This window comes from Corvus hawaiiensis, chromosome Z (assembly GCF_020740725.1).
Source record: "Corvus hawaiiensis isolate bCorHaw1 chromosome Z, bCorHaw1.pri.cur, whole genome shotgun sequence".
NCBI lineage: Eukaryota > Metazoa > Chordata > Aves > Passeriformes > Corvidae > Corvus > Corvus hawaiiensis.
In genome coordinates, this window is record NC_063255.1 from 67722473 (window position 1) to 67749627 (window position 27155).

At 38.7% G+C, this 27155-nt stretch overlaps 2 protein-coding genes across 4 annotated transcripts in view; one reads left to right on the top strand and one right to left on the bottom strand.

Moving 5' to 3' along the window:
• The window catches only part of MRPS27 (mitochondrial ribosomal protein S27), a 43761-nt gene extending 34606 nt beyond the window's left edge, over positions 1-9155 (bottom strand). The window contains exons 1-3 of one of the 2 annotated variants that reach the window (XM_048290668.1): positions 9007-9155; positions 7087-7167; positions 1406-1476 (exon numbers count right to left, since the gene is read on the bottom strand). In XM_048290668.1, coding sequence (XP_048146625.1) covers positions 1406-1476; positions 7087-7167; positions 9007-9070 — 216 coding nt within the window. In that variant the 5' untranslated portion in view covers positions 9071-9155. The remainder of the gene's footprint in view (positions 1-1405; positions 1477-7086; positions 7168-9006) is intronic. The other variant, XM_048290667.1, reaches the window with a different exon arrangement.
• Positions 9135-26526, top strand: PTCD2 (pentatricopeptide repeat domain 2). 2 transcript variants are annotated; one of them, XM_048290669.1, is made up of 10 exons: positions 9135-9252; positions 11670-11762; positions 14007-14136; positions 14919-15036; positions 16405-16483; positions 17606-17697; positions 20371-20484; positions 21919-21993; positions 22758-22871; positions 24707-26526. In XM_048290669.1, exons 1-10 carry the CDS (start codon positions 9147-9149, stop codon positions 24776-24778), a joined length of 993 nt encoding a protein of 330 aa, XP_048146626.1. In that variant the 5' UTR covers positions 9135-9146; the 3' UTR covers positions 24779-26526. The 2 variants fall into 2 exon arrangements, with proteins under 2 accessions (XP_048146626.1, XP_048146627.1); XM_048290670.1 differs by lacking the exon at positions 9135-9252 and adding an exon at positions 13303-13403 and having other exon boundaries at positions 11676-11762; positions 24243-26526.
• Positions 26527-27155: the final 629 nt, after the last annotated feature.

Here is a 27155-nt window from a genome sequence, read left to right on the forward strand (position 1 = left end):
AAAATCAACCCCCATGCTGTAAAGTACAATTGTCCTCTCATTTACAATCCTGTCTTCTTACAAAACTCCCAGTTCTATCAATTACTTAAATACAAGCCAAGTTTTCAACCAGATTTTGTCTTATGTTAACAGTGAATCCTGTTTTCCTGTAAGTTTTACTAACATAAGCATAAAGATGCTGGAACTCTACAGCATCTTCATAATATAATACCTTCAGTTCAGAATATACAAACATGTTCTCAAGGTCAGTACTTCTCTTTACCCTAAGCCTAAGCTAAAAACAGTAACTTCAGCTGCCTGGTATTTGGTCTCCCATTTCTTAATTCTCTTTCCATGCGGTATACATAGAGATCTCATCTTCTGAGCATGGCAATACCATGCCTGTGTGCTTTCCCTACATTTCAGAAAAAAAGAATATGATGTTAGCTCCAGGTATTGGAAAGTGGTGCTGTTTGACAATCTGAAAATGCCATTTCTCCAGGGAGGTCAGCCCAAAGCAAGAAAGGAATAAATCTTCATAAAAAGGAAACGAACACCCATATCCCTCATGGACACTGTCTCAGAAGCAATCGTCAAGAATGCTTGATCTGTATAAATGCTTGCTCTTGTAACTGAACAAAGCCTTCTGCGACACCTCAGTTAGTGGTGCAAATTATCCGAATCAGTGATATTACTAATTAGGGATATTTACTGAGGTAACTCAGCTTCTCTGGGTAATTTTGAAGACTGAAATTAGTTTGCTGTTTTGTTTTTTAAACAAGTGACATATTTATTTTCCTGTTCATTACAAACACTCATTTACACAGGGAATTTAAAAACAGATCCTGTATCTCTGCTTTACCTCCCCCCTTTCCAGATTAACCCATCCAGAGGATGGAACTGGTTACTAATTTCAGTAAAAGCAGTGGCTTTGCTTAACCCATGTCAGCATCTGTTCTGCCTCAGTCTGCTGCAATGAAAGAAAACTATAAAAGCAAAATATGTCCACCTCCGCCTCACTCTGAAAGGAGCCTGGAAGTGGAGGAAGACAGACAATGCAGCGTACTAATTCAATGCATTCCCTTAGCTGCCTGGGTTCTTATACCAGTGCCTCAGGAGGCTTTAAAGCTCTCACAAAGACAGAAAGGCAGGAAGGCAGGAAACACATAACCCAGTAACAGTGAGGCCTGATTTTACCGAGAAAAAAAAAAATTCTGTTTTGAAGACCCTATGGTCTGGGTACTAACTAGCGAGTACAAAGTATCAATAAAACAGCTTTATACAGCAATTTAACAGTATAACAAGACATTTATGATCCCAGAACTCTCAAAAGAGGTGATACCATTTATCACCTCTCAGCTCACTTGATTACACAAGCATTCCACAGTCCCTTCTACCACTTTATGATTGGGATTTATTTCCTTACCCGGGCTACTGTCAAAGAGCTGACAGGCAGTTTTCTTTCATAGGTTCTGTCCATTAAGTGGGCTAAGTCAGCTGGAGAAAGCAGAAAAAGAGTGTGTTTAATCAACTGGGACAACAGGAAAATCTGCAGAGCCATTATATAACCTAGAATAGAACCTGTGTCCATGAAATCAAATTCTGGGTTCTTAACGTCTCATTTTGAAATTTTATGAAAACAGTACTTTCCATTACTGTGGAACACTTTAACAGAAAATAATACATTAAAAAGTTCTCAACGTGATGATCCTAACTTATTAGAAAAGGAGGGGAAAAAAGCAAACTACTCTATATATAATGTGCTGGATGAAATTAGTACAACAAACGTAAGTAATCTAAAACAAAAACTTGGCAGATGTCCTTAAAATTCCCACTTGCTTTCAAGCCTAGCACATGCTGGACAGTGCTTTATGCATGGACTTCTATTTTATGGTAAAACAATGAGACACAGAAACATGTAATACCATACTGCTAACCTTACAGTCATGAACAGCAATCCAAAGAAATCCTGTTAATCAAATGGGGCACTGTGCCAGTAGCTAAGTAACTTTATAGCATTCTGCTTCAGCAGTCATACAACAATATTAATCTGACCATGCAGGAACTTAAACTTCTGACTGTTGAACAGGTAGCGAGCCATTGCATTTAATGAACTTAATTGGAAGTTAAATTAATTTAATTTGAAGGTTTAGTTTTGTACTGCTCCTGGAAAATAAACGTGACTCATAAAGAGTAAACTGTTCAACATATGCTGAATGTCATCTGTTTGACCATGAACTGATGATATCAAATCCATAAGCTGTAGAGACTTCAATTGTACTCCTTTTTGCTATTCTCCCCCATCTTGAGGACCAGGAACCCAACATATTCCCTCTGCAACATTTGGAACTTGCTTCACCCTTTGCAACTGTTACTAAGTGAGTCACTCCTTTGACACCTCTCAGTAATGATGATGGCTCAGATGACCGCTGGCCATCCTTGATGAGCTGATGGGTTGGCTCTTTTTCCAATTAATTTTCAAAAAAGGTCATCCTGCCTCCACACCTGTCAATGAAATGTGAGGTAAGCAGAAATTGCAGCACCACATCAGAACTGACTAAACCTTCTACTCTTGCAAAGATGTCAGGGGCAGGAAACAGCACCACACCAGTAACATGCTGTGTCTCTGAGGGATGCTGTCCACAAAACAAGTGGTACTCACTATTTTTTACTTTAAAAACACACCTGTACTGCAGCGAACACTGGAGGGTACAGTTTTAACAGTACAAATGACATTCATTGCTACTCTGACTTTACAGGTAATCTGTCAAATTACAGCACATGGATGAAGTTTTCTCTTCAGTAAAATGACAGAGCCCTGACTTGCAATAGAAGAGTTGACTCCTAGTCTGTACAATGCTGCTGTCTGCCACATAGCAGTATTCCTTGTTTACATAACAACTTTCTTCCTGAGGAGTTCTTCAACACACAAAATGGGCATTTATCTTCTGGCTGAGGGAAGGCAAACTTTTCATGACTATGAAAGCAAAGGGAAATTTGTGGCAAAGTTAGTAAGGCCAGTACCTGCTCGCACAAAAAACAGTGCAAGATGCTCAGGTGACATGGGTTATCAAAGCCATGCTATACAAGATAACCACTAAAAAAACAGATAGAATTTTTTAATGGTAAAGAAACTTATATGGGAATATCCTTACAAGAAGTGTCTGTATTTGACTCTTTATCACCCATCTCTCCAGAACTCACAAAAGACATAATGAAGCCCATGGGAAGAGACAGAGGGAGCATTCCCAATAGTGCTAGAAGTTAAAAAGAAGGGGTGCTGCAACCAACTCAGCTTATCTAGATCAAAGCACTGGGTAGGTCCTTGCCGAACTGAATGAAGTCAACTGTCATCCACCATTCTTAATCTCCATTTTGACACCGCTGGAAAGAAGGGTTTGCTCCAAAATCTGGTATGGTTGATGACACAGCAACGTGGACCTGAGACTCAGAGTTCATTTACCTAATCCCGAACTGTTTTTCTTATGCACCACTCTCACAAAACTACAAGGTGATCCCTATGAGCATTTTTTTGGGCCACGCTCAAGCCCTGAGCTTGGCATTTCTTTTGTCTAGGTGCTCATGAAGATGTAGAGCCCACTTTAGAAAACACTGACTACTTTAGTAGAATATAAGCCAAATTGATACAATGCCATGAATACAAGATCACAAGACTGTTAGCCATTATACAACAGCATCCTCTAGGAGAGTTCACACATAGAATTTTAATGACTGACCTTTAATGCTGTCTACAAAGGTGAAACTCTCCATCAGATCTATAGTACGGAAAGCACATATCTATGAACTCCATATAAATGTGAAACACTTATCTATCATCTCCAGTGTAAGAGTAACAATAAAATGAGGGCTGATTAAATCTAAAAGAATAGCAGACAAATGAAGATAATGGGAAATTTAGCTTTGTTTTCAGATAAATTGCTGCTTCTGCGCTAGTAGTATTACAGGAATTATTAGCAATGAGTAATTATTTCCTAGCTTGTTTTCTGTGAAGAGCACCTAAAACCAGACTTTTTTTTCCTCATATTCATAATTTGAAATAACTCAGCCACCTTCTTTAAATCAAGTCTGCTCCATAAGTTGCTATTCAATAATCAAGATTAAAGCTTTTTCTTAGTTAAAAGATCCTGACAGCAGTACTAGAACCCAAGCATGTGAATGCCCAAGCCTCCTGGCATTGTTGGTGGTAAAACCTAAGTGCTTATGCTGGTGTATAAACCAAACTAGTGTTTTAATGGCCAAATCAAAATTCTAAGTACATTTTAACAGATACATGTTGCAAATGCTTTTATCTGACTCATCAAAAAAACCACTAGTCTCTACAATCTCTCATATATGCTGCCTAAAAACACACTTCTCCAAGATTAACTCCATAAATTTAACTTCTCTACAAATGTATTACTGCATATTCAAGAATCCAATGGATTTAAATTAACAAAACAAACCATAAATAGAAGCTTAGGTAATTTAATTTCAGGCCATGACTTCAGAGTGGTCTCTAGAACACTGGTATATGAGATACCACGTTCACTCTTTTTTCATTTGTTCATAGAAACTCAACATCTTTTTGCCTGCAACAGGGTGGCTCAGGACAATGACTGGGGAAATACCGACCCTCACCTTCCAAGTCAGTGATTATAACTTCTAATACTAGTTTGGTGGCCTCGGAAATTATCATAGTTTCAGTTTGATTTACAGGGTGTACCTATCCACAGATTGTAGCCACATCAGCAAGTAGCACATTATCAATAAGTGGCACATTTGGCCACCATGTAAAGTCACTTTTACAATATTTATACCCTTCTATTCTTAGAAGTGGTTCGCTCAAGACAGAGTTCTGATCCAGTGGTGGGGAATGATGATATAACTGAGATGGAAAGCTTAGCTGTCCTGGCAGTGATGGGCAGAGCTAACACCTTAATTCACAGGCTAACCAGCGCTATAAAGAAAGCCTTGTTTTATTTTAAAGAACCAATTAAAATATAAAGGCCAAGGCAAATATTTTGCCCTAAAAATTTGTATGTTCCACATTTATCTCTATTTCCACATAACTGGAAAGAACAACAGCTTTGTACTGAACAAGGCTTTGAATGGAAATCATTCATGTCTGTAAGGGCAGCACCGCCATCTGGTGTTGCAGATGAACCAATTTAGGTACTGTGAATCTTTCTAACAAAAAACCCAAATTTCCTATCTCACTTGGATTCTGCTATCCCCTGGGATTCTGGTTTCCTTGGTACTTCATTTTTAATAACTGGAATTCAAATTACTTCTAAGGAGGTATCTTCCAACCAGCAAGCAGTTTGCAAATTCCAAATTAATACATTTTCAATTCCTAACTTCTTGAACAAAAGTGCTTTGGTACACAAAATACAGTTTTGCTCTTTCCCATACATTTTTCAGTACTGAAGTTTGCTAAACTCATTCATGCCTGGATTCTAAACTGAGGTTGCAGAGAAGACAATAAAGCATGTCTTACATAGACACAAGTAAATGAGTTTGTGTCTGGGATAGCACATCATTGCAGCAGAGAAATGAAACTGACTTGAAATCAAAAAATACTTCTTTTTCCTTTAAAAGTATCCTCACAACACAGTTTTGCATAACAATAGTTCTGAAACAACGTTTGAAAGACACAAATAAAAGAGCATGTCCTCAACACAAGGAACTCACTCTGGCTGTAATCACCAGTTAGTACAGACAAGATTGTATGTGCAACCATACACCTGACAGCTACAGAGCAGACGTCTGCATGGCTGTCTCCTTTCTGAAAATGCTAATACAGCTGACACCGTGTTAACTTGTTTTCTCTTTTCTGTGAACACAAAATGAAAATGCAAAGCAGCTCTTTGAAAATCATGGAATAGACATCTGCTTTGGCTCAAGATCATCAGCGGAGGAGTGGAAAGAACTGTGCCTGCCAAACAGCCACAGAAGGTCTCGCCAGGCCTGAAGAAAGCCAAACATGGACTGTACGAGCACGAGCACAACGTTTTCTTCTACAGTGGACTTCTACTGGCTATGACATTTGTCAAAATAAGAACCCATTTTCACCTGGAGGTGACTAGTTCAAATGTATCCCAGGGCACAAATCTGTGGCTCCAGCCCAAAACACGCTGCATGAGCAGTCCTACTGACAGCAAAGTGTAACAAGGTATTAACAGTCTCTGCAGGTTCCAAGCTACAGTTATGAGGACCCACTGGCTGTTTCTGGTTCATGCACAATACAACATGTTGACAATACCCACCTAGATGCTCATTCATAAAAGAAACAACTTAGTGCATAAAAAACATCAGTGTGATCATTTTGTCTGTCCTCCTGCCTGACAAAAGTCCCTGAATTTCACCTGCTGATTCTTCTTTCGGCCTCACAATCTCTAAGGCAAATAACAACCACAACTCAGGGGCCCAGGAATGAAAACAGACTATGAATTAAGGAGTCTCCAAAACACTTTGGTACAAAATAATGAAAATCTATCTTTAGCATGGAAAAATGCTTTGCAAGATGCCTTCTATTTAACATAGCCACCAAAAAGACAGGGGAATGTAATTTCAAATGTAATCTAGACAAATAACTTATCTATAAAATTTCCACAGATCTCAGTACCATGTGCAGATACAGTTTAACATATAACTTCTTGAAAAGTTTAGTTCCATTCCCCACCCCCTCCTAAAAAAATCCATAATTCAAGAAGAAACTGCAAAACCCTGACAAAAATTTCCCCTTTCAAAAATGTCTTTAAATATGATTATACTGTAATACTTATAGAATAGCTTTTTTTCACACTGCAGTACTGTTAAAACAATGTCAATGAAGACATCAGCCAGAGAGAGTCATACGCTTTGGAAGTTGTAAAAGAAAAAAATCAGCTTGTAGAAACCAAACATTAAGTAAACAGGCAAATTCTAACTAAAGCACTATAGCTTTGAATACATATGTCAAATTTTTAACATGTTGAGCGCTTTTTGACATAGAAGCTCAGAAGCATATTGTTTCACACACTTTTTTATTTTGAAGGATTTACAGATGACAAAACAGCAAAAAATGAGCTCAGGACAAAGTGGAGACACGAAACAAACTTTTCTCACCTAGGCTATGCTCCTCTTTCTTTCTCTTTTCCCATTTTGAGCTATCCACATAGGCTGAAGAAAGAAGAGATCTTCGACCTACTGAAGAGAGAAATCACTATGTAAGCTAGGTTTCTTACACAACTCGAAACAAACATTTTATAAGGTACCACCTCTTTCTGTCACATTTACCAAGTGGGATGCATTAAACTGTCTTTATGTCAGTAGCTATTAATGTAACAATTCAGATTCTTTATATGTGGATGAGCCATTACAATGTAATATTTAAAACTGAAAAGCTTTCCCCGAAAGTTTTTTTTCAGCATGAAACAAGTACTTCCAAACCCTAACTCTGTATTAAGAAAATGACAAATTTGCAAAGGTAGAAAAACCCCTCAAACAACAACAAAAGCAACTTCTTTGTGCACAAATAGTTATAATTAGCTCAATTTTTTTTTTTCATCAAATGTTAATAATTAGCTGAATGTAGATTCAAAGCATAAGCGACAAAAAATGGCTATACATAAACACACTTTTCTGTTGTTGCTGAATGGTTATTTTTTCCCCCTATAAAAGTGTGTCTCACTGAAAATACTTTCATTTTTATAATCTCCATTCTTCCATCTCCGGTGAACTGCAGACTCGCTAAAATATTCTTGAAAGCTTTTTCCAAGTACTCTTTGTACCACCAAAACTGCTCAACATGCTGTGCTAGCTTTTGAAACAAAACAAAATGCTTCAGCTGGAAGAATTGGTATATCAGTCACAGATGATGAGGTCTTGAAAATGCATGAGGAACACCTAGATAAAATTCGTTGAAGGAAGATACAGAAATACATGTAGAAGGTTGCAGGAAGTAATGTTATGAAATAAGAATATTTTTAAAATAGACACTACAATGCTACACAGAAGTCTTAGCAATTACTTCCAAGTCTTTATCTAAATATCTGTCTGCTACCACTAAAAGTTTTGTTTTGGTTGTGAAACTGTTTTCCCTTTTTATCATCCTTCTGACACACAATTATACACACGCATCCAGCACTGAACACCTCAGAAAACTATTGGCAAAAAGACCCGGAACACAGAATTCCACAGGCAGACTTCAAAAATATGTACAACACTTCACCAAACAGTTAGAAAATAAAAAAATAAGATATTTCTGGTTGGTTGGCCGGCATTTCCTTTAGCACTCTTTTTCGTTATGTTGATAAAAGAGGCACACAAAAGATCGGGGGGGGGGGGGGGTTGGTGTGGCGGCTTTTGGGTCTTTTTTTGTTGGTTTTTTTCTTTAGCATAAAGGAAAAGTCGTTCATTCATTCACAGCTAAGGAGGCCACTAGCAAGCACGAGGCTTCCAGGGCCTATTTTCCGCAGCACAGGCCCTGTGTGTGTGAGCGCCGAGGCCGGGGCGGCGCGGTGGGGCCGCGCGTCTGCAGCTACCAGCAAGCAGCACAGAGAAACGCGTGCTCGGCGAGGGCGGCAGCCACCCATCACCACCACTACCCAAACGTTACTGGGCTCAGTTCTTCCCAAAGGACAGATCTTTAGCTTTTCCAAAACATCAGCCTTGCTGGCGCCTCTGTCACCGCCGGTACCAGTTTTGCTGAACGCGCACTGCCGCGGGTTTGGCGGCCTCCTGTGCAATTCCGCGTGGCTTCTCCTCACCCAAAAAGGCAGGTCCTACCGTGTCGAGTTATGAAATCGGCACAGGCACGGGGGATTATCTACTAAAAAACAAATTGCGAACACTCTCCTGCACTACATACTAGCCATAAAACGTCTTCTGAGCTGTCTCCAATGCCACACATGCACACAGAGAAAGGGGGAAAGGTGAATGAAGTCGCTGCGCAGCACCCCGTCCCTGCTCACGCTCCCTCACCGCAGCCTGCGGCAACCACGACGACCAGCGCCGCGCCCCCCGCCCCGCCAGCAGCGCACCGACCTGGGGCCGCACCGAGTGCGCTCCCGCTGCAGAGTACGGCGCGCCGGAGCACGGGGGCGGCCATGGCGCCGAGGCCGGAGGAGGCGGGCGGGAGCGCGGGGAAGGCTATGAGCGCCCCGCCCCGCGCGCCCGGCCGTGAGATGGCGGCGGTGCTGGCGGGCGGCTCCGGGCGGGTGGTGCGGGAGGCGGCGCGGCGTTCGGCTGTCCGCCCGCCCGGCCCAGGCGGCTGGGGCTGCGCGCCCGGAGGTATCGCGGGCTACGCGGCGGGGGTGGGCGCCGGGATGGCCGGCGGGGCGCGGGGCAGCCCGCCGGCTGGGGAGCTACCGGAGTACTGCAGCTCCCGGCAGGCCCGCCAGCCGCTACCAGCTGTGGGCCTGACGGGAGCTGTAGTTCCAGCGCGGATGCGTCTCTCGGCGCGGGGTGCCCGGAGCGCCGCGGTTTGCGCTGCGGTGTGCAGGCCGAGCTGACGCGGCAGAGGTACCCCATGGGGAGAGTCGGCGTCGTCACAGAATCGGAGAAGCAATCACGTAATGGCCTGGGTTGGAGGAGACTTTAAGTATCATCCAATGCGAACCCCGTGCCATGGGGACACCTTCCACTAGACCACATTGCTCAGAGCCCCATCCAGCCTGGCCCTGAGGATGTCCAGGGATGCTAGATCCACAGTTTCTCTGAGCAACCTACTCCACTGTCTCACCACCCTCCCAGTAAAGAATTTCTGCCTCATATCTTACCTAAACCTATTCTATAATCAAAGCCTTTGACTAGCTGAAAGCCATTCCCATGTGTCCTAGCACTACCTGCCCTTGTGCATGTTCCACTCCAGCTCTCTTGTAGGCCCCACTGAAAGGCCGCAGTAAGGTCACCTCAGAGGTCAGTGTTAGTGTATCCCCTGCTTGCTGCTGTCAGGATATGACATTTAAAAGGAAACAACCAAACAAATAAACATGCGGCTTTGTAAATATGTATTTATTCTGGGAGGATGACAGCGTTATCCAGACCCTGGGATTCGGGGATAAATGGGGGCACATGGAAAAGCGGCATATGGCAGAGGGCTCTCCAGCCTAGGTCCTGGCTGGGCTCCTGGCCCACTGTGCCAGCAGTGGTGAAAGTTTTGGTCAGGTTACACCTCTGTTATACTCCTCAGAGACATGGAACCCCCTCTCTCGGAGTGGTGCTCTGTGATCCTCTTCACTGGCTGGCCATATAGAGGGTTGCAGTATGCTTGAGGCTAAGCAGGTTGGTTGGTTGAATTCTCTGGGATAGCCTGCACCACCTGCACATGCCAGCCCTCATATCCATCTCCCTCCTTTTTCCTTGGTGGTGCCTTTGGTTTTGAACTGTTTCTGTAACCCTGTAAAGTGTGAATCTAAGGAAGCAGTACAATTCAGGAAATTGAATTCTAGAAGGATAACATTGTGCTGCCCCACTCTCTCTGTTGACACTGTGTGACCACTGAGTGTTCATGATGTGTGGTGCGCTATCCCCACCCCAGGCCAGCATGATTCCTGCACCAGCTTTGGAGAGGCCCAAGACAGGGATGGTCTTTCACTGCTAGACCAGCAGAGGTCGGTGGAAAGGAAATGGCAGTGTAATACAGGTCAATTTCATGCTGAATAAAATGTATTTGTTTACCCATTGGAACGGCTTCAATTAAATTTAATGGATAAATGTGCCGTTTAATGGATTTTTTTCTTCTGGTTTTATGAAGTGTGTCATTATCATGCTTCACTTGCATAGCAAACAAGTGTTTTTATTTAAATGGCCAGTTACATTTTCCTAGGCATATGCAGAATGAGAATAAACAACATAACTCAGGTCAATACTTGCTCTTGTCCTTTAGTGGTTAGAATAGTCTTTATAAGCCAAAACCTTAAAATATTAGATTGTAACAGTGTCAGCTGTTACTGTGGCTCTCTGTTACAAAGTCTGTAGTTGCAAATAAAAATCTACTGGACACCTGGTTTTGTGACAGCAAAAACTTGTCAAATAGCTTTTGCATGATTCTTGTTTTAAAGCAGCTTGCAACACAGTACAGTTAAGGTTAGCACCCAAAGTTAATTTTGACACTCTAGACTCAGTGACTGTCTTAACCTCTGATGTCTGTACTGCAGCAGAACTTCACTAGGTCTCCCAAGTGGTACTACAATCCAAGTAACAGGCTTGTTGTTTTTTAAAAATAGGCTGTTTGTGTCTTCCTACTGCATTTGGAGCTTCCAGAATGATTCCTTTTATAGTAGCAAGGACAGCACTTGTGGGGTGAGCAAGTTGTGCCGGTAGTGAATTGTGGAAAACAGAGGAAAACAAGGCAAATCCTTATAAAAGGATAAAGGGGTCTGGGGGGAGGCGGGGGCAGGAATCTTGTGCAGAATCCTCTTGTACCTTGGCTCAGTGGAGAGGAATGTAGCCTCTAGTTTTTCTTTTGCACATCCAATAACTAGATACTTCTTCATTCCTGTACACATAAGCTCTGGAAAGCTGTGATGTATTATTTGGGTTCTTTTGTCAGTGATGTGAGCAACTGCAGTTTTTGCAGTCTGCTTTTTAGTGTCATATCTCAATGGTCTGTCATCACACAATTGTAATTCATAAATGCAAGGTTCAGTATTATTAAATCACAGTGCAACATAAAACTGAGCCTTCCTCTTTTTTTCTTATGGCAGGGAAACGGTATCTGCTAACAGAAGAAGATATAAAGTTACAAGAATTTCAGCAGATGAAAGTGGAAATTAGAAATGAACTTCATGGCAATAAAGGTATAGCATTTAATTCATAGTCACCATTTTAGCATGAGTCTTAGGAAACAAACAGTCAAAGTCATAAAAATATGACACAACTGACCCCATTCAAAGAAACAATTTATGTCTTCCTCTTGCAAATTTTTTGTAGTTAACATTTTTGGAAGATCTGAGGCTTTGTAGAATGAAACAGTATTAGTTATGCTGTGTTGAGAATACGTGTAGACATGCTTTGATGTATGCAAGGTGTTCACATAAGTTCTGAAATGTTTGTGCCCTCTCTTTCCCAACTTTTTTAGATAGTCTTATAAAAAGAACTGTTTCTGTCTACAAATCTTGCTTCAATTATAATATCATCACAGAAGACTGTTAAGACAAAGCTAAATAGTTGCTTAACTATTTAGAAAAGGGCTATCACAGTATTTTTTTTTTTTAATTTGCTCCATACATTTTGTTAGCATTTTTTTTAGATTTTTTTCTTTTGCCTAATGGGAGTTCTCAGTTGTACACCCGATTCCAGATGATATATGATACTCAGAACATGGAAAACAAATTCAGGTTTTCCAAATTCATGTAGGAGCAGGATCAGTGGATTTTTTCTGATTTTGTCAAGCTACTTTAAATGTATACAAATTCCTTTCTTTAAGAATCATAAACATAAAGCCGCCCTTATTATTTCAGAAAAGCTAGGTAAAACTCCTGGTTTATCATGTGTGGATGTGCTGGTGATACAAATTGACAACGGTTGCAAAGGTTGTAGTTAATTTTAAGGCAAGAAGAGACAAATAATCAAACCTAGTTTTATATCAACTACTCTTCTGGGACAGAGAGGGAAGTAAAGTCATCCTGATGGTTTTTCTATATTAAGTAGAATTTAAATTGTGCAGTTGTAAGTCATAATATCATTACATTTTGCTGTGATGATGATACATTGTATTTTATTCATCCTGTACTTGAGAAACGTTGAATTTACTGCTGTGGGTCAATCATTCTTGCTAAAGCAGGTTAGTAGAAGCCAAATATTTTGCTTTATAGTTCACAGTTGACCTTCTGGTTTCATGCAGACTGGATCCTCTGAGAACTAATGAAAACATTGTTCCAGGCACCTATTTGTGCATATGTGTGTGTGGTTTTTGTATTGAGTGTTTAATGTTATACCTGAAAAATGAAAAGAAATAATTAGGGCTAGTAATAAACTTGATTTAGAAGTGGGAAAAGCAGCAATAACTGTTACACAGAATATATAATAGCTATTATTTATTATTGTTATAAGGTAAATATTAACTACAATAGTTATACTATTAGCTACAGCACTTATACATTTAGCTAGAATAATGTAAATACAGTTCAGATCCCAAATATTTTTGAAATTTCTGCACACCTTTGAACACATCCCAGCCATTATATATGGTACTTGTATGCATTCTTCTGACTTCGCAGGGTTCAACTCTGCACCTCAGTCTTGAGTAAGGACTTGTATTTGCATGTAGTGACAGATTTGTATTAAGTAACTGCACACATTGTTCTCTGGGATGCCTACTTTGCACCTCTTGTGTAGGTTACTAGCTTGGGAACAGCAGTGGCCCAGCAACTGCTACAAAAAAGTTCACTTCCCTGCCCAAGATGGGGGCAGCACCATGAGAGGAATGGAGCTGCCAGGTAGTATATGTGATTTTAACCTTGCGTATGTCTGAGTCAGAGGCTTGAAATTACCAACTGAAGGACTGGTCTTTGTGCTTGCTTTGTCACAGGAAAATGTGCTGGATAGAGAACCCTCTGTTTTGGGGCAGAAGGGTAGCAACTCTAAGTTTATAGCTATTTAAAGAAATACGTAGATTATGTATGAAAGTCTTTATGCGTTCATCACCTGTAAAGGAATTTAAGTCTTCTGTATGAACAGTATTGAGCAGAAGTTCTTACAGTCATTTGAATGCTGAGTGGAAATGGTTTTGTTTGTTTGCTTGCTTTTTAGAAAAAGAACATAAAATGTCACAAAACTTTGTTACTTGTTAAAACTTTTGCATTACCCTGATATGCTCCATAACACAGTGAAATTAAATTCACAGTAAGCATCTTCTTGGTTTTCTGACATGTCTTTATGGGAACACAATGGCATGCTGGTCTGTAAGAAGTTTTATGCAGTTTTCTTGGTGAAAAAACAAGAGTTCTGCTTCATTGAGTCTCCATGTTTCAGGTATCAAGTATGTAACTCAGGTAATGGAATTGTCTATAGACTGATGCTGTAATGCGTTTTATTTTCAGATCAATATTTTAAAAATATTAAAGAAAAACTAAACAAAAATGGAATAATTTTCAGAAATGAATTAAAAAATTTGCTGCATTTATGTCAGACTTCATCTGATGTGGAACTAGCCAGAAAAGTTATTTACAGGTATTTTTAACAATCCAGGTAACACTCTTTTCTGTCTTTATTTTGCTTTTATTAGATCATCCCAGGTTATATCTGCAGTTGAGGTCTTGCCCTAATTCAGTTGCAATATGCATAGTTAATCCTTTAAGGCTGTATTTTTATTTAAATACTTTGGATCTTCCAACCCTCTAGACTCTGAAGTCAAAGGAGAGTTAAGCTATGGGAGCAAAGTGGTGTCCTACTGTGTGGTGAACCACAGAGAAAAATTATCCCACAACTGCAAGGCAGAGGTGTTCAGAGGCATTTCCAGCCAAGACACACCTGGTCATAAACTGTCCTGCAGCCAGTACTCAATAGCAGGAGGTTTTGTGAGTGAAAACTTTCCCAGCAAGTACAATATAGGGCCTATAAAGAAAAAAGTGAAATGCTTTATCTTTTTGTTGAGGTGTTTTAGCAGCTGCTGCTGCTAAAATAAACTGCTGCAACTTCCTTTGCTATTGTTCCATGAATAGAAGGTAAAGTAGCTTGGAATTTTCAAGGCAGAGACCCATTCTATTATTTATCCAATGAAGGTTACTTTATTGGTAATAGAAGAGATTATTTATTATTAGTTAATTTATTAGTTTGATCAAAACAATAATTTTCCTTAGAATTAATTTCCTGTTATCTATATATCTTTGGCTGGTGCAGATAGGAAAGTGTGCTTCTGTCATTGCACCTACAGATCTTGCTCTCTATTTAAAGCTGTTCTCCCTTGGCAAATTCCATGCCCTGTGTGATTAACTTTTTAATCTTTCCCATAGGTACCATGAACAGAATGGAATCACTACCTTACATAATTTTAAATTTGGGCCACTCTTTATGAGGCTGTGTTATGAGCTAGACCTTGAAAGACCTGCAGTAGAACTTATCAAAGATCAGGTAATTCCCCTATATATACTGAAAATATTGTTGTTACTATTATTAGTCAATTATGAGTAATGGTATGCTACACATGAGCCTTGCATGCGCTCATAGATTTGAAGGTGTGTTGCCTTAACAAGGATGTCTATGACATTAATGTAGATATGCAGATTACGTGGCTTTTATTTTAAAACAGTAATTAAAAGGAAATTAGATCTTAGTTTGACTGGTAACTTTATTTTATTCCTGTATGATTTCATAATTTAAATAAAAATTGAATAAAAAGTATTGATGAAGAAATAATTGCTTAAATGAAAACAGCTAGTGCATGTTTTCCTGCATCTTATGTTGCATTAAATCATTCTTGGAAATGATCACTTGTGAGTTTTTCTGTAGTAGTCCTCTGAAATCCCTTGGGTCACTTGCACCCACAGATTCACTGTGTTGCTCTGTACTTCAGTCTCTCTCTGAACCCTGTAGGGGTGGTATGATACTCATCAGCTCAGGAACTTGGCCATTTTAGTGCTGAAGAAACTAAAGGACTTGTTTCTGAACATCTCTAAAATTCTGTGTCTGCTATTATGGCAAGATAATAATCAGGTCCAGTGTGTGCAATGATGTTGTGACTTCAAAAATCTCTGGCAGCCAGTGAAAATCTTGCTGATATTAATTCAGTAAGGCATGAGATATGTCTAGCCAGAAACGGGAGAAGTCTTGCTACTATTCTTAAGTTAGGCGTGTGTAAGAAAGAGCCTATGTAGTTTCTATTTTGGTTTGGTTTTTTTTAAATTGATATCTGTGTCATTAAGACAGGAACTGCTGTACTTATAGGACCATAGTAAATGGTGGATAGTAAGGTACAGTAACACTTCTCCAGATTCTGCTGCAGAAGCACAATACCTCTGACATTTTACTGGTCTATTCCCAACATACAGTGTAGTTGAAGTGAAACATAAAATTTAGTTCCTCTCTCTCCTGCTACTCTTGCCATCATCACTCAAGGTCTTGTGCTGATCATGTGATATAGTGAATAGCAAAAAACATGTTCAATTTCATGGTGGTGGTACTTTAGGCCAAAGATACTGTTCATCAGCTACAAGCTGTCAGTGACTTCTGCTTGCACTGACTTAGAGGTCATTAAAAAAAAATGGTAGCGGGACTCTTTGGGAAATTTGTGTTTCATTTTAGTGAGCTTTCAACCATAATGAGCCACTGGTATTTTAGACATCATTTGACAGAGGGACAGTCAGTCAGGGAGCCCAGAGACTTGAATGTTGAACTTGTAAAGATGAGACTTATTCCAGTAGGAAGACCTGCTAAATACTGTGCACAGTAAGATTGTTCACTTTCCTGACTTTTTTAATGCTTGTTCTATTTCCTCTCCAGAATTTGCATGGTTTTTTCTCAGACAGTACATCATTCCATATTTTGATGACTATGTTGTTTAAAAAGGGCCATTTTGAAAGTAAGTACTATATTTGCTAAGGCAAATAAATTTTGGGTAGGATGCTTCTCACTGTAAGTGGTGGGTGTGTGGTTGGGGGGGTGTATATGTATATGTATATATTTGCTGTATGGCTATGATTTTAGATAGCCAAACATCATGTAAATAGCTGTAGGTGTGAAGGAGTTGCACTATAGTGTGTAATAAAAATGGAAGGGTCTATTTTTCATACTTCCCACAGACTTTTTGTCATTCAAGTTGCACAGAACTGTTGTTATCTCAGAGAGCTTGTTCCCCAAACCTGCTTGTTCCCCAAACCCGCTTCGCTGAAGTGTTACTTCTCTTTGCTTTGTAATTTCCCATAGCATTTTGTTTTGGAATGGTAAGTTTCTGAACAATTTTTTCGCCATTCTGCATTTGTGTCAGAGCAAGGAAGTGTACCTTTTGTCCAAAACCAGACCGTATTCTTCTCTTGGTTTGATTTACTTGTGTCCTCATGCAGAGTGGCTAGTGCAATGTAGAAGTCCAATGCTTCAAATCAGTTTGGCCCTTTGTGAAGATAATCTGACCTAACTTAAAGGAGGAATAATCTGACCTAATTTAAAAGACTTTCCATGAGAAAACCTTAAAGCTTTTCAAGCAAATCCTTTTTGATATTTGTTGAACTCATAATGGTTGGTCTCTTGACATTTGGCAAATTTAAGTTCAGCAGTTGTCCTAAAAGTTGAGACCGAGCCACTGTAAGAAAAACCTAGATCAGCACCTAAATGCAGCATTGTGAAATGGACCATGTGAGTTAATGAGGAGATGCTACGTAGTTTACTTACAGTGGTGGAAGTTTTCTGGGCAGTTAGGAAGAATGAGGGTGTCTTTGTCAAGTATACAGAATTTAGTTTTAGATTTTCATATAAGAATAATAGAAGAGTAAGGCCATGTGCTAGTGTAAACTGAAAACCTCCTTGCTAAATTGAAAGATCCAACTGACCCTGAGTTACTCTTTTTGAATTTTTCGAATAACAGATTTCAGTTTACATTCGTATTTTCAAATAAACTTATCAAACTCATATCTCATTGAATTGTTTCTTCTTTTCAATTATGAGTCTTAAATTTATGAAGTGAGTAACAGTAATATATTTTTGATAGGTGCTTTGGAAGTTCTGGTAGAAATGAAAAATCAAGGTATACCTTTCAACAAAGAAACCTATCTTCTTGCATTTGCAATATGCTATAAACTGGTAAGTATTATGAATGAAAAAGTTTTTGAAATGCCTTTTATATCTCTTGCTTTTTTTTGATTTTAAAATTTCTGTATGTTCCCTATCATGCTTTCGTATCTCGTGCAAGTATTTTAAATGTATTTGAGTCCTGAGGTGCTTCATGATATGTGATATGGTGCACATATATAGTTTCCCATATAAACTAATGTCACAAAGCAAATCTCCAAAATGTTGCATGGACATAAGCATTAAGGAGCAAATTCTTTTAGTACAGCCTTTGATTACCTTAGAGTATTCTTTCTGTGTGATTTTTGCATCTCTTCAGACAATACTCTGTGCTTCAGCCTCAGTATTGGTTTTATAGTCTCATTTCCTTAAGGCATATACATGATATTTTCTGTTTGTCAGACATCCCCTATCCATTTCTCCCCTCCCCCAACAAGCAGTCTTGAACCATTTTAATTGTACACAAATTTGACAAGGAATAGGGTTGTCAATGGTAATTGTTCCCTACATGTCTGATGAAACTGGACAGCTGGGGGGAGAAAAGAAACCTAAATGAATGCCTTCAGATAGACAGGCAGCCCCTTGAGCTTACCTGTATTTTTAGCTGAAAGAAAAGGAGCACGAGCATGGTAAGAAACCAGAATACATCAGTTCTATGAGTGTTTCCTTAGAACTGTTTCCCTTCCATAGCAAAGTGAGATCCCAAAACTTTTATTTTGATCTTGCTCTCCAGATTTGAGTCAGTTCCGCAATCTGAAGTTTGAACGTGAACCCTTCCCAAACTCATTTGGAAAGTCTTCTTCCGTGTCATCATCTTTTCCACTAGCTGAGGAAAAAATTGTACCACTGGACTAAACTTCCTCAGGTTTCTCAGTTAACATACAACGAAACTGAGTGTTTATGTGATAAAAAGGAGGTAGCCTAAAATGGTACCTCAGCAGTAGTTTGCATGGTTTTTCTAAAATTCTCAGTTCTAATGAATTAAGCTGCCTTTAGGTCTGCTGTAGCTTCTTTTCTAAAATTTTTTCAAGTTTTTTTAACATGGCCTGCAGTTAGAAGGCTGGGATCCAAGGCACATGCAACAGGAATAGTTTCCTGAGGCATCTGTTACTTCTGTCCCTACATATATTTTCAATAGACAGTCCAGCCCATTATTATTATTGATAAAAAGAGAGGGGAAATGGTTCTGCACTGTCACCTGGTTGGTTGAATAGTCACAATAAATTTGTGGATAAAATACTGTCAATGAGCAAATAAGCTGTAGGAGACCTTTATGCACTAAAGAGGATTAGGTGGAGCTCTTTTAAAAGCTTAATCTGTTGATTCATCTGTTAGGAGGAGGAGAAAACATGAAGCTCAAATTTTCTTTTTCTCATGATGCAAGATAAGAAATGTCAGCAAAAAATCTTGAAGTATCTTCAAGATGCACTACTCAAATAATAGAAATAATGGTACTGGTATCATTAAAAGCTTTGCTGGATTTTTACCGTTCTTGGTTCTTTAGAATAACCTTGCCAGAGACCAAGTAAAAAAAAAAGTACAAGGCTTAAAGCTCAGATTATTTCCAGTAGATAAACAAAGGAATTAATGTTTAATCTTTGTACAGAGGTATTTTTAAGGTCAACTCTAAAACACTTCTGGGGTGGTTTAAATCACTGATGCACTGCCATACTCAGAGGTAACAGATTGTCTTTCTTTTCGTGCAGGAAAGAGCTATAGGCCTTTTGATGATAAAAAAAGTATTTATGTAATAATAATCAATATTCTGGTGGTCGAAATATTTCTAAATTTTTAAGGAATGTATTTTAAACAATATTTTGCAGGACTGACACTTTGAATAGGAACAGAAATCAACACCAGGTCTGAGGACTCTTACACACATTGGTGGTACCAGTTGTTACAAAACCTTCCTGCTGCCAGCTTTTAAGTTTGGCAGATACTATTTTGTTTGGGGTCCAGTCAGTTCCACTCATAATTTCCAGTATGAGCAGCACTGGTTTGGAGAGTTGATGGTTTGAGAGTTAGCACACCGATAAATTCATTGCCTTTTACTATCAACTGTTGAAAATTCCCAACAATAATGAAAGCTTTCTGTGTTGGAAAAAGCTGAATGTCTAAGCTGTCATATTAGAATATATACTTTTTTCAGCATTTTTCAAAAATTAATCCTTAAGAGAGGCTAAAAATGGCTAAATGTTCAAATTCACACATACCCAGATTTCTTTAGTTAGTGGTACTGAATAGTTCAGTGCTTAGAAAATGTTGATTTTCAGTAACTATCTAATGTAGCTTTCAGAATAAAGTAATGACAAAAATTAATCTTCCTTCCTGATTTGGAAATTATTTGAAAGTGAAAATGAAAATGTCTGTTTGTTTAGGATACTGCTGGGGCTGTTTCATCAGTTGCAGTAGCCCAAGTAGTTAGGGTGAGGTGTAGTTGTTAAAGCAATAGAAGTTATTTTTACCCTCCTGTGACCTCTGTCACTTTAAATACCATATTTTGATGTTGTGTTTCTCAAAAAGTGCTGCTCAGAATCTGCTTATATCTGGGTTCAGATACATATTGCCTTTGTGATAGCACAGTGTGTTGACTTCTGAATACCTTCTGAATGTGATTGCAGGTGCTTACAGTCCTTTCAGGTAACCAGAATAACAAGCACAACTTCCTCTGATATTTCTATGCAGGGCAACCTGGAGTCTTCCAAAATCTCTATGAGACTGCTTGAAGAAGCACAGCTAAAAGGTGACACGTTACCACTGAGAGCATACTGCTTTGCGATGGCAACTGCTCTCAAGCAGGTGCAGTCTCTTTTGTTTTCGGTTGTGCCTGGGTCTCTATAGGGAGAGAGATACTCTTTACTTTTTTTATAGACAGATAGTGAAAGGAAGCTAACATGGAGGAGGCACAATGTAATAACTTCAAGTATTGGAACTTTTAGGGATTATTGGAACAATAGGATTATAGACAATGCTCACACAAATTGAATATGGAAGTTCTTAAATCTAAACATGTGTCTTGAGTCTAATGCACACATATTTTGTGCTGGTGACAATACTATCTAGAATATTAAAAAATTACAGAGTTAGGTCAACAGGTTAGATGTCAACATCTAGTATCCTGCAGATACTGCTATTTAGTGGTGATTTCCTTTAAATAGAATTAAAATTATAATCTAAAATATTTGCACAATCATCTCTTTAAAATGTTTGTCTTGGGAGGCAGTCTCAAAGGCTTTGATGTGTATTTCCCTACTGCCTGGGAGGTGGACTGTCTCCTTCTGCCTGTGGAGGTTTTCCTATACCTCATATGCCTAAGTACTGATATGAAAAGGCTCTGAGGCAGCACAGGGTGAAAAATGGAGCAGGAGAATAATAATTAGGAAATTCTAAAGTTTGGAATAAAGTTTGCATTTCCTCTGCCATTAATTTGTGTGTACAGGTTGAGTATGTCCTGAACCTTCTCTGTTTCATGTTAAAACAGAGGTCAGAGACACTGGAAGGGCTGTAGATTTGATCTTATTCACAAATTTGAATGAATGGAGTAGAATCGTTCAAAGTTTCTTAAGCACTGTGTGGTCTTTTTTGCTCTGTCTCTGTGAATGGAGACACTGAACAATAGCATCATTGAAATAAATTTATTCATGTGCACAATGGCATGGTGAAATTCTTTTTTTGCAAATGGAGTAATGCTCCACATTACCTTTAATTGTTCCTTAAGCAGAATGCTTTTTGACAGTACTTCTTGCTGTAAGGTGTTTCTTAACCGCAAGTAACATTGCTTGGTCTAGTAAATGTCAGTGTAACATTTACTGTCTATACAAATCAATTGATGACATAGATACAGTACTGTAAATGTGTATGTCCAAAAGGTTAGAGGGGCCAGGCAGGATAAATATCCACAGTAACGTATGCGGCACTTCATTACTCTGACATGTGTTGAACTCAGCATGTGTGTAGACCTTCCATCTTTTAGGTGATCTCGTACTCAATGTTGGTTACATGTGACAGACACACTGTACTAAAGAGCCAGATGACATGGGAACTCCAGCATGGGGTATTCCTTTTTCAGGCTGGGTGCTCTTTGGTGTCTATGGGTCTTGGTAAAGGGGTTCTAGATGATGCTTTGTGATTTATTGAAAAATTGTGAAGGACTTTCGTTTTTCTTGAACTTTTATTGTGCAAGGTTTTGGCATGTGTATGACTTTATTATTATTATTTATTATTCCTTCCCAGAATGATGTACCACAAGCCAAATTTTATTGTTCCCAGATAATGAGAACAGAGAACAAACTATACAATAATCTTAAAGTAAGTATGCTTGCCTTGTATTAAAATCTTGCAGAGTATGCTATACTGGCCAAAAACTCCAAGTGCAAAGTAACAGACCAGCCTGTTACTAGCAGAGGCCTGTGTTGGTGGTGTTGCTGAGATTTTTTTTTGAGCCAACAGACAATTTCTGTCAGTTGGATGACTTACATTCTGAACAGTTAACAACCTCCACCCATTTTTTAAAATCACTTCCTACCATAGGTGGGAATGTAAAGTAGACAAATCCTACATTTGTGAGCATAGACCCCTAAACAATTTCTAGTTATGATTTGTTCTTTCTAGCTCCAAAAGATTTAAAAAACCCAGCTCCAAGTAAATGCTCTGCCCACTTCAGACCTCCTTCAGCCCTACAAACATTATCCACACATGTACGTACAACAATTTTTTTGTTCACTTGCACAGTCTACAATCCGAGAGAAAGTCTGCATGTGCCATGTAAGTGACCTCTCTAAACTATGGTAAAATGCACTTTATTCAAGAGCAGGTAATGCAGCTTCATCAGAGGAGCTCTGCCTCAAGCCTCACCCTTCGTTTCCAGGTCCCAGCTGTTAAAAAACCTGAAATATTTGAGGAAATTGATTATTCTGTCACTTTCTTTGCAATGAATGGATTTTTCTCAGTGCACCGTCTGGATATGTATTTTGTCCTGCTTTGCTTCCTGTCTTCCTCAACCATTTTAAAAAAAAAATTGCATTCTTATGATACGTGCTATTTGTGTGGTGTGTTTTTATTTTATTTTTAAGGTTCTTGTCCAGCTCAGATCTGGTTTGCTAAAAGAAGTAATAAATACGTTAGAGGCAGCAGTGGAAGTAGATACTCCACCCTTTGTGAAAAAAACTGAGTTTTCTGAGCAGGTGGTAAGTATGCAGTGATGAGAATGTTCATGGTACTGGGCTGAGCCATGATAATGATGGTTAACCTTCAGAGCTTCAGGTGCCTAACTTCACTGTGCTGTAGTTTTTTGGGTTCTGATGCATTCCGATGCCAAAGCAGCTGGCTGGCTTCCTCTGCTGTTGAACAAAACACTTAGCTGTTCACTTCATTTTTTATTGTGGATCTTGCTTCTAGAAGCTCTTATTTCATCTGAATGTAGATGACACTTTCCCTGTTGGCATTAAATAATTTAATCCCTTGCCTCCTATGCTATTTTCATTTCATATGAAATGAGAATAAAGTTTCTGGTAACAGTGATATTGTTAAGTTGGTAATATATGAAAGACCTATGATGCTATATGGGGAAGAGTGATATAGGAAATTGTAGCTTTTGCTATTTAACTATATTTCACTGTGAAAACTAGCTTTTACAGTCTTGATCAATAAGAAGGCTTCCTTCAGAGCACATATGTAGCCCCTCTCAGTTTGTCAGCATTGCTGCTGCTTTTCCTGAAGCTTATTTAGCATATTCATTTTGGATGTGCCTACAGAATAAGACATTTAAGACTGTGTTATTAAATAAATACTTAGTCTTTCCCTGCTGCTTTTAATTTTTGTAAACAAAATTAATAACTGTTTTGCAAAATAATAAACATTAGGAGAAGGGGGGAGCCAAGTTTTCAAAACATAGCCCATATATATTAGCTGCTATGTCGAAAAGAAATTGTTTAAGCAGCTTTTAGTTTTGTAAAGTCATTGCAATAAATGTTGCATGTGTTAGTGTTGTATTTTGACTTTGGGAAATTTTTAGCTACCAAAAGATGATTAAGCATTAGTCCTAACAGTCCGCTTCCACAGAATTTTATTGATAATAATATTTTTTAAGGGATTTACTTAACACTTCAGCTCATACTCTTATGTTTGGCATACAGAACTTCTCAGTCTTCTATAGCCTGAATTTTACTGATTTGTACTGTACATTTACAAAGATATTTAATAGTAATACAAATTTTGCTGATCTGGAAAGTGGATTCCAGGAAGCAATCACATTTCCTGGATTTAAATAGAAAATAAATGTGTTTGTTTGTACTAGGACTTAAAATAGGATTGTACAACTTTGAGGAAGTTTTAAATCCAATAAACTCTCTCTAATAGATAACCAGTGCATTTCCACCATTTTGTGGTGATGCACAATGTACTCTGCACAAAATCCTCGTGAGTCATTGCCTTAGCCACCTATCTTACACTGTGCCCTTTTTTTTTTTTACTATGAGTTATTGTTTTTCTTCAGTGTGGTGGTAGAATGAGATCTCCTCTTGCTGAACTGTAACAATCTGTCATTTTCTCTTCCTTAGCTGGCTACAGTCAGGGAAAAGATGGAAGAGAACCCTGACCTTTCTGTCAAATTAGGAAATATTTATACGAAACTACAAGCTTCAGGACAGATAACCATGTGCACACTGGAAGACATGCTTTTCCAGATTCCTAGTTCAAAGAAGACCACTGCAAAGCTTTTAAAGCATAAACAATTGGGCTATCAGGCTGCTAATCCACTTTGGTCAAATCTATTGTTAGAATAGTTCAGTATTTGATGCCAAACTGAACTGCTGATAGCATCTTTTATAATCCAGGTTCAAATGAAATGTCTTTTCCCCTTTTCCACAGTGAGCAATTTTAAGTTATTTGTATAAAATTTCATTTTAAATACTGATCATGAAGGTTCTGTGTTTCAATTTTGATGCTAAAAACAAACTGTGACAGTGGGTATTTGTGTGTTGTTCAGAAATTGGAGTGATAGAAGGTTTGACTTTTTCCTTAGGCTCTTGTATCAGGATTTTCCTGTGCAAAATGTTCTGGAAGTGAATGGATGGAAGTGAACAAAGTGGTATGAGTATCTGACCTGACTCCTGTGGTTCATGAGAAGAAAATTTGGTCTTCATCAGATGTAATGTTCTGACTGAAAGGATAGAGGCAGGCAAGAGTCCAAATAAAAGAGTATGGAAGTGCTTGAACTGTTAGTTCAAAGTCTGTAGATCTCAAGAGAATCAGAGTGAAGTAAGCATATTGTGTTCACTGTAACATCTTTTTCTTCTAAAGAAATATATTAGTGGGGTTTTTTTCATATCAACTGGGATCATGGAAATGCTGTGGGAATTAGCATGGTAACCAAGTGGTTGCTTTCTCAGTTGAAGGAGATTCCTGATCGAAAGTCAGTCTCAGAGTGAGTGACTTCACAAATTGCTTCCTTCTAATTTTCTAATATTAAGATTCCTAGGATAAGCAAATCTTGATGCAAATTTGCAACTAAGTCTTACAGAGTTTCTTAGAGCAAGTATGATCACGTTTTTAGCTATAATTACATCATCTGCATAGTTGACCGTATTTTTTGATTGAAAAAAAACCACAAAGAAGCTTCATTTTGTCCCAGCTTTAATGATTCTAGATCAAATGTGCTTAGTTCTAGCAATAAAAAGCTGTTTGTATCTGTAAGTCCTGTATACCCAAGAATATGAACTCTTTCAGCATCCAGAATAGAAGGAATTGGAAACAGGTATACCTTAACTAGCATTCCTGTGCCTTTAGTGCCTTTGCAGGTGAAGTGATGAACATGTTGATAAGAGAACTTGGTGGTCTTGTGAGCACAAGACTAGGTGGAACTCAGCTTGGTACTCTGTAAGTTGGGCTGCATTATTTCTCTTCTGCCTTCTGTTTCTTTTATTTTGTCTCTGCCCCACTCAAGCAAATTTCAGAACTCAGAGTATATTTTCTGTGAATAAATCTCTGCATCTGTATCACTGAAGCCAGTGAGACACTGAAGAAACAAGAACCCATCCATGGGGAAGCACAGCTTCAAAACAAATGTGATTACAGCCTGTGGGATGTTTCCTTCTGAAGCTCTAACTCTATAACTTATTTCTGTCGCAATTTCTGTTAATATGTAAAAGGTACAAACACTGTTACAAAGTAGATGGAATTTCATGCAAGTGTAAGTGAAGAATAATTTGAAGTGTGTATCACACTTTTGTGCATCGTATGTACCCTTTTTATGATTGGTGGCATAGACTAAAGTATTACATACATTGGTCTGAGAACACAGCTATTACTTTTTCTGTAATATTGTGTAGTATGTAATTTCACACATAATTTTCCCTTAGTTGAAAATTCTTTCAACATTTCCAGTAGTATGTGGACTCTTGAGAAGTTCCCAATCTTTCCTCCACAAATAAATTTGATACGAGATTTGTAAAGGCTGTTTGCAGTGTGGCAAGGATTAGTGGCAAAAAATTTTAAGGAATTCAGTTCACTCTGTTTGTATGGACAAGAGAACTGTCTGATATCATCTGGTAGAATCAGGACAGCTGTTTGGTGTTAAAAGTGTATAAATGCCACATTTTTAAAGGCCATCAGAGACAGTTTGACTGATTTAGCCTTACATAGCAAATACATGAAGTCAGTTCTGTTTCATTTCCTTACTTGGCACTTTAAAATTTGTGTTAATTGCAAGAAGCTGTTGCATCCTAGGACTGTGCATGTTTGCTTGTTCATTCTAATCAGAATTGTTTAGGTTCCTGACTAAGGCTGTATCCTACCTGCAACTGAAGTAATCATAACTTATATTAAAATTGTCAATATACCTGATGTTTTCCATTCTTTGTTCTCTTGACTGCTTGTTTTCTTGGGGTTTATTTACTCAAGGTAACAATACTAAGTTGATTTTTTTAAAAGAAATAACATCTTTGTCTTGAGAGGGAAAGGAGATGCACTTAAATATCTAACAGTACTTCAGTAGAAGAGGAAAGCAGGGACTCAAGATTAAGAGGTTCAAAGAAGCACACACAAAATTTAGACAATTAAAATTAGAATATTGGGTGTTGCTCTAGAAGTGTTCTAGAAGACTGGTAACATTTACTCCTAGGAAAAAAGCTGGGAAAAAAAAGCAAGTTCTAATATTTATGCAGCTGATTTCCAATGAAGTCTAATGTGTGTCATGCAAGTCCCAGAGGCTGTTATTTGGGTAATCTTGGATTTGGGTGATAATTTATGGATTCATCTTCTGGTGCATCAAGATTGTAAGCGCACTGGCTTTTGTGTTGATGAGTCTTCACTCTTGTGCTTAGTTGAGTGTACTTAGGTGGTGTTGACTCCTGGTATCCCAGCACCCAAGACCAGGAACCCAGACGTAGGGGTTTTGCTGGATTAGAGTGGCTGGATTGTCAAGGGCTGAGTCACTAGGCAGCTCTCATGGAGACAGCCTCAGAGAATAGGAT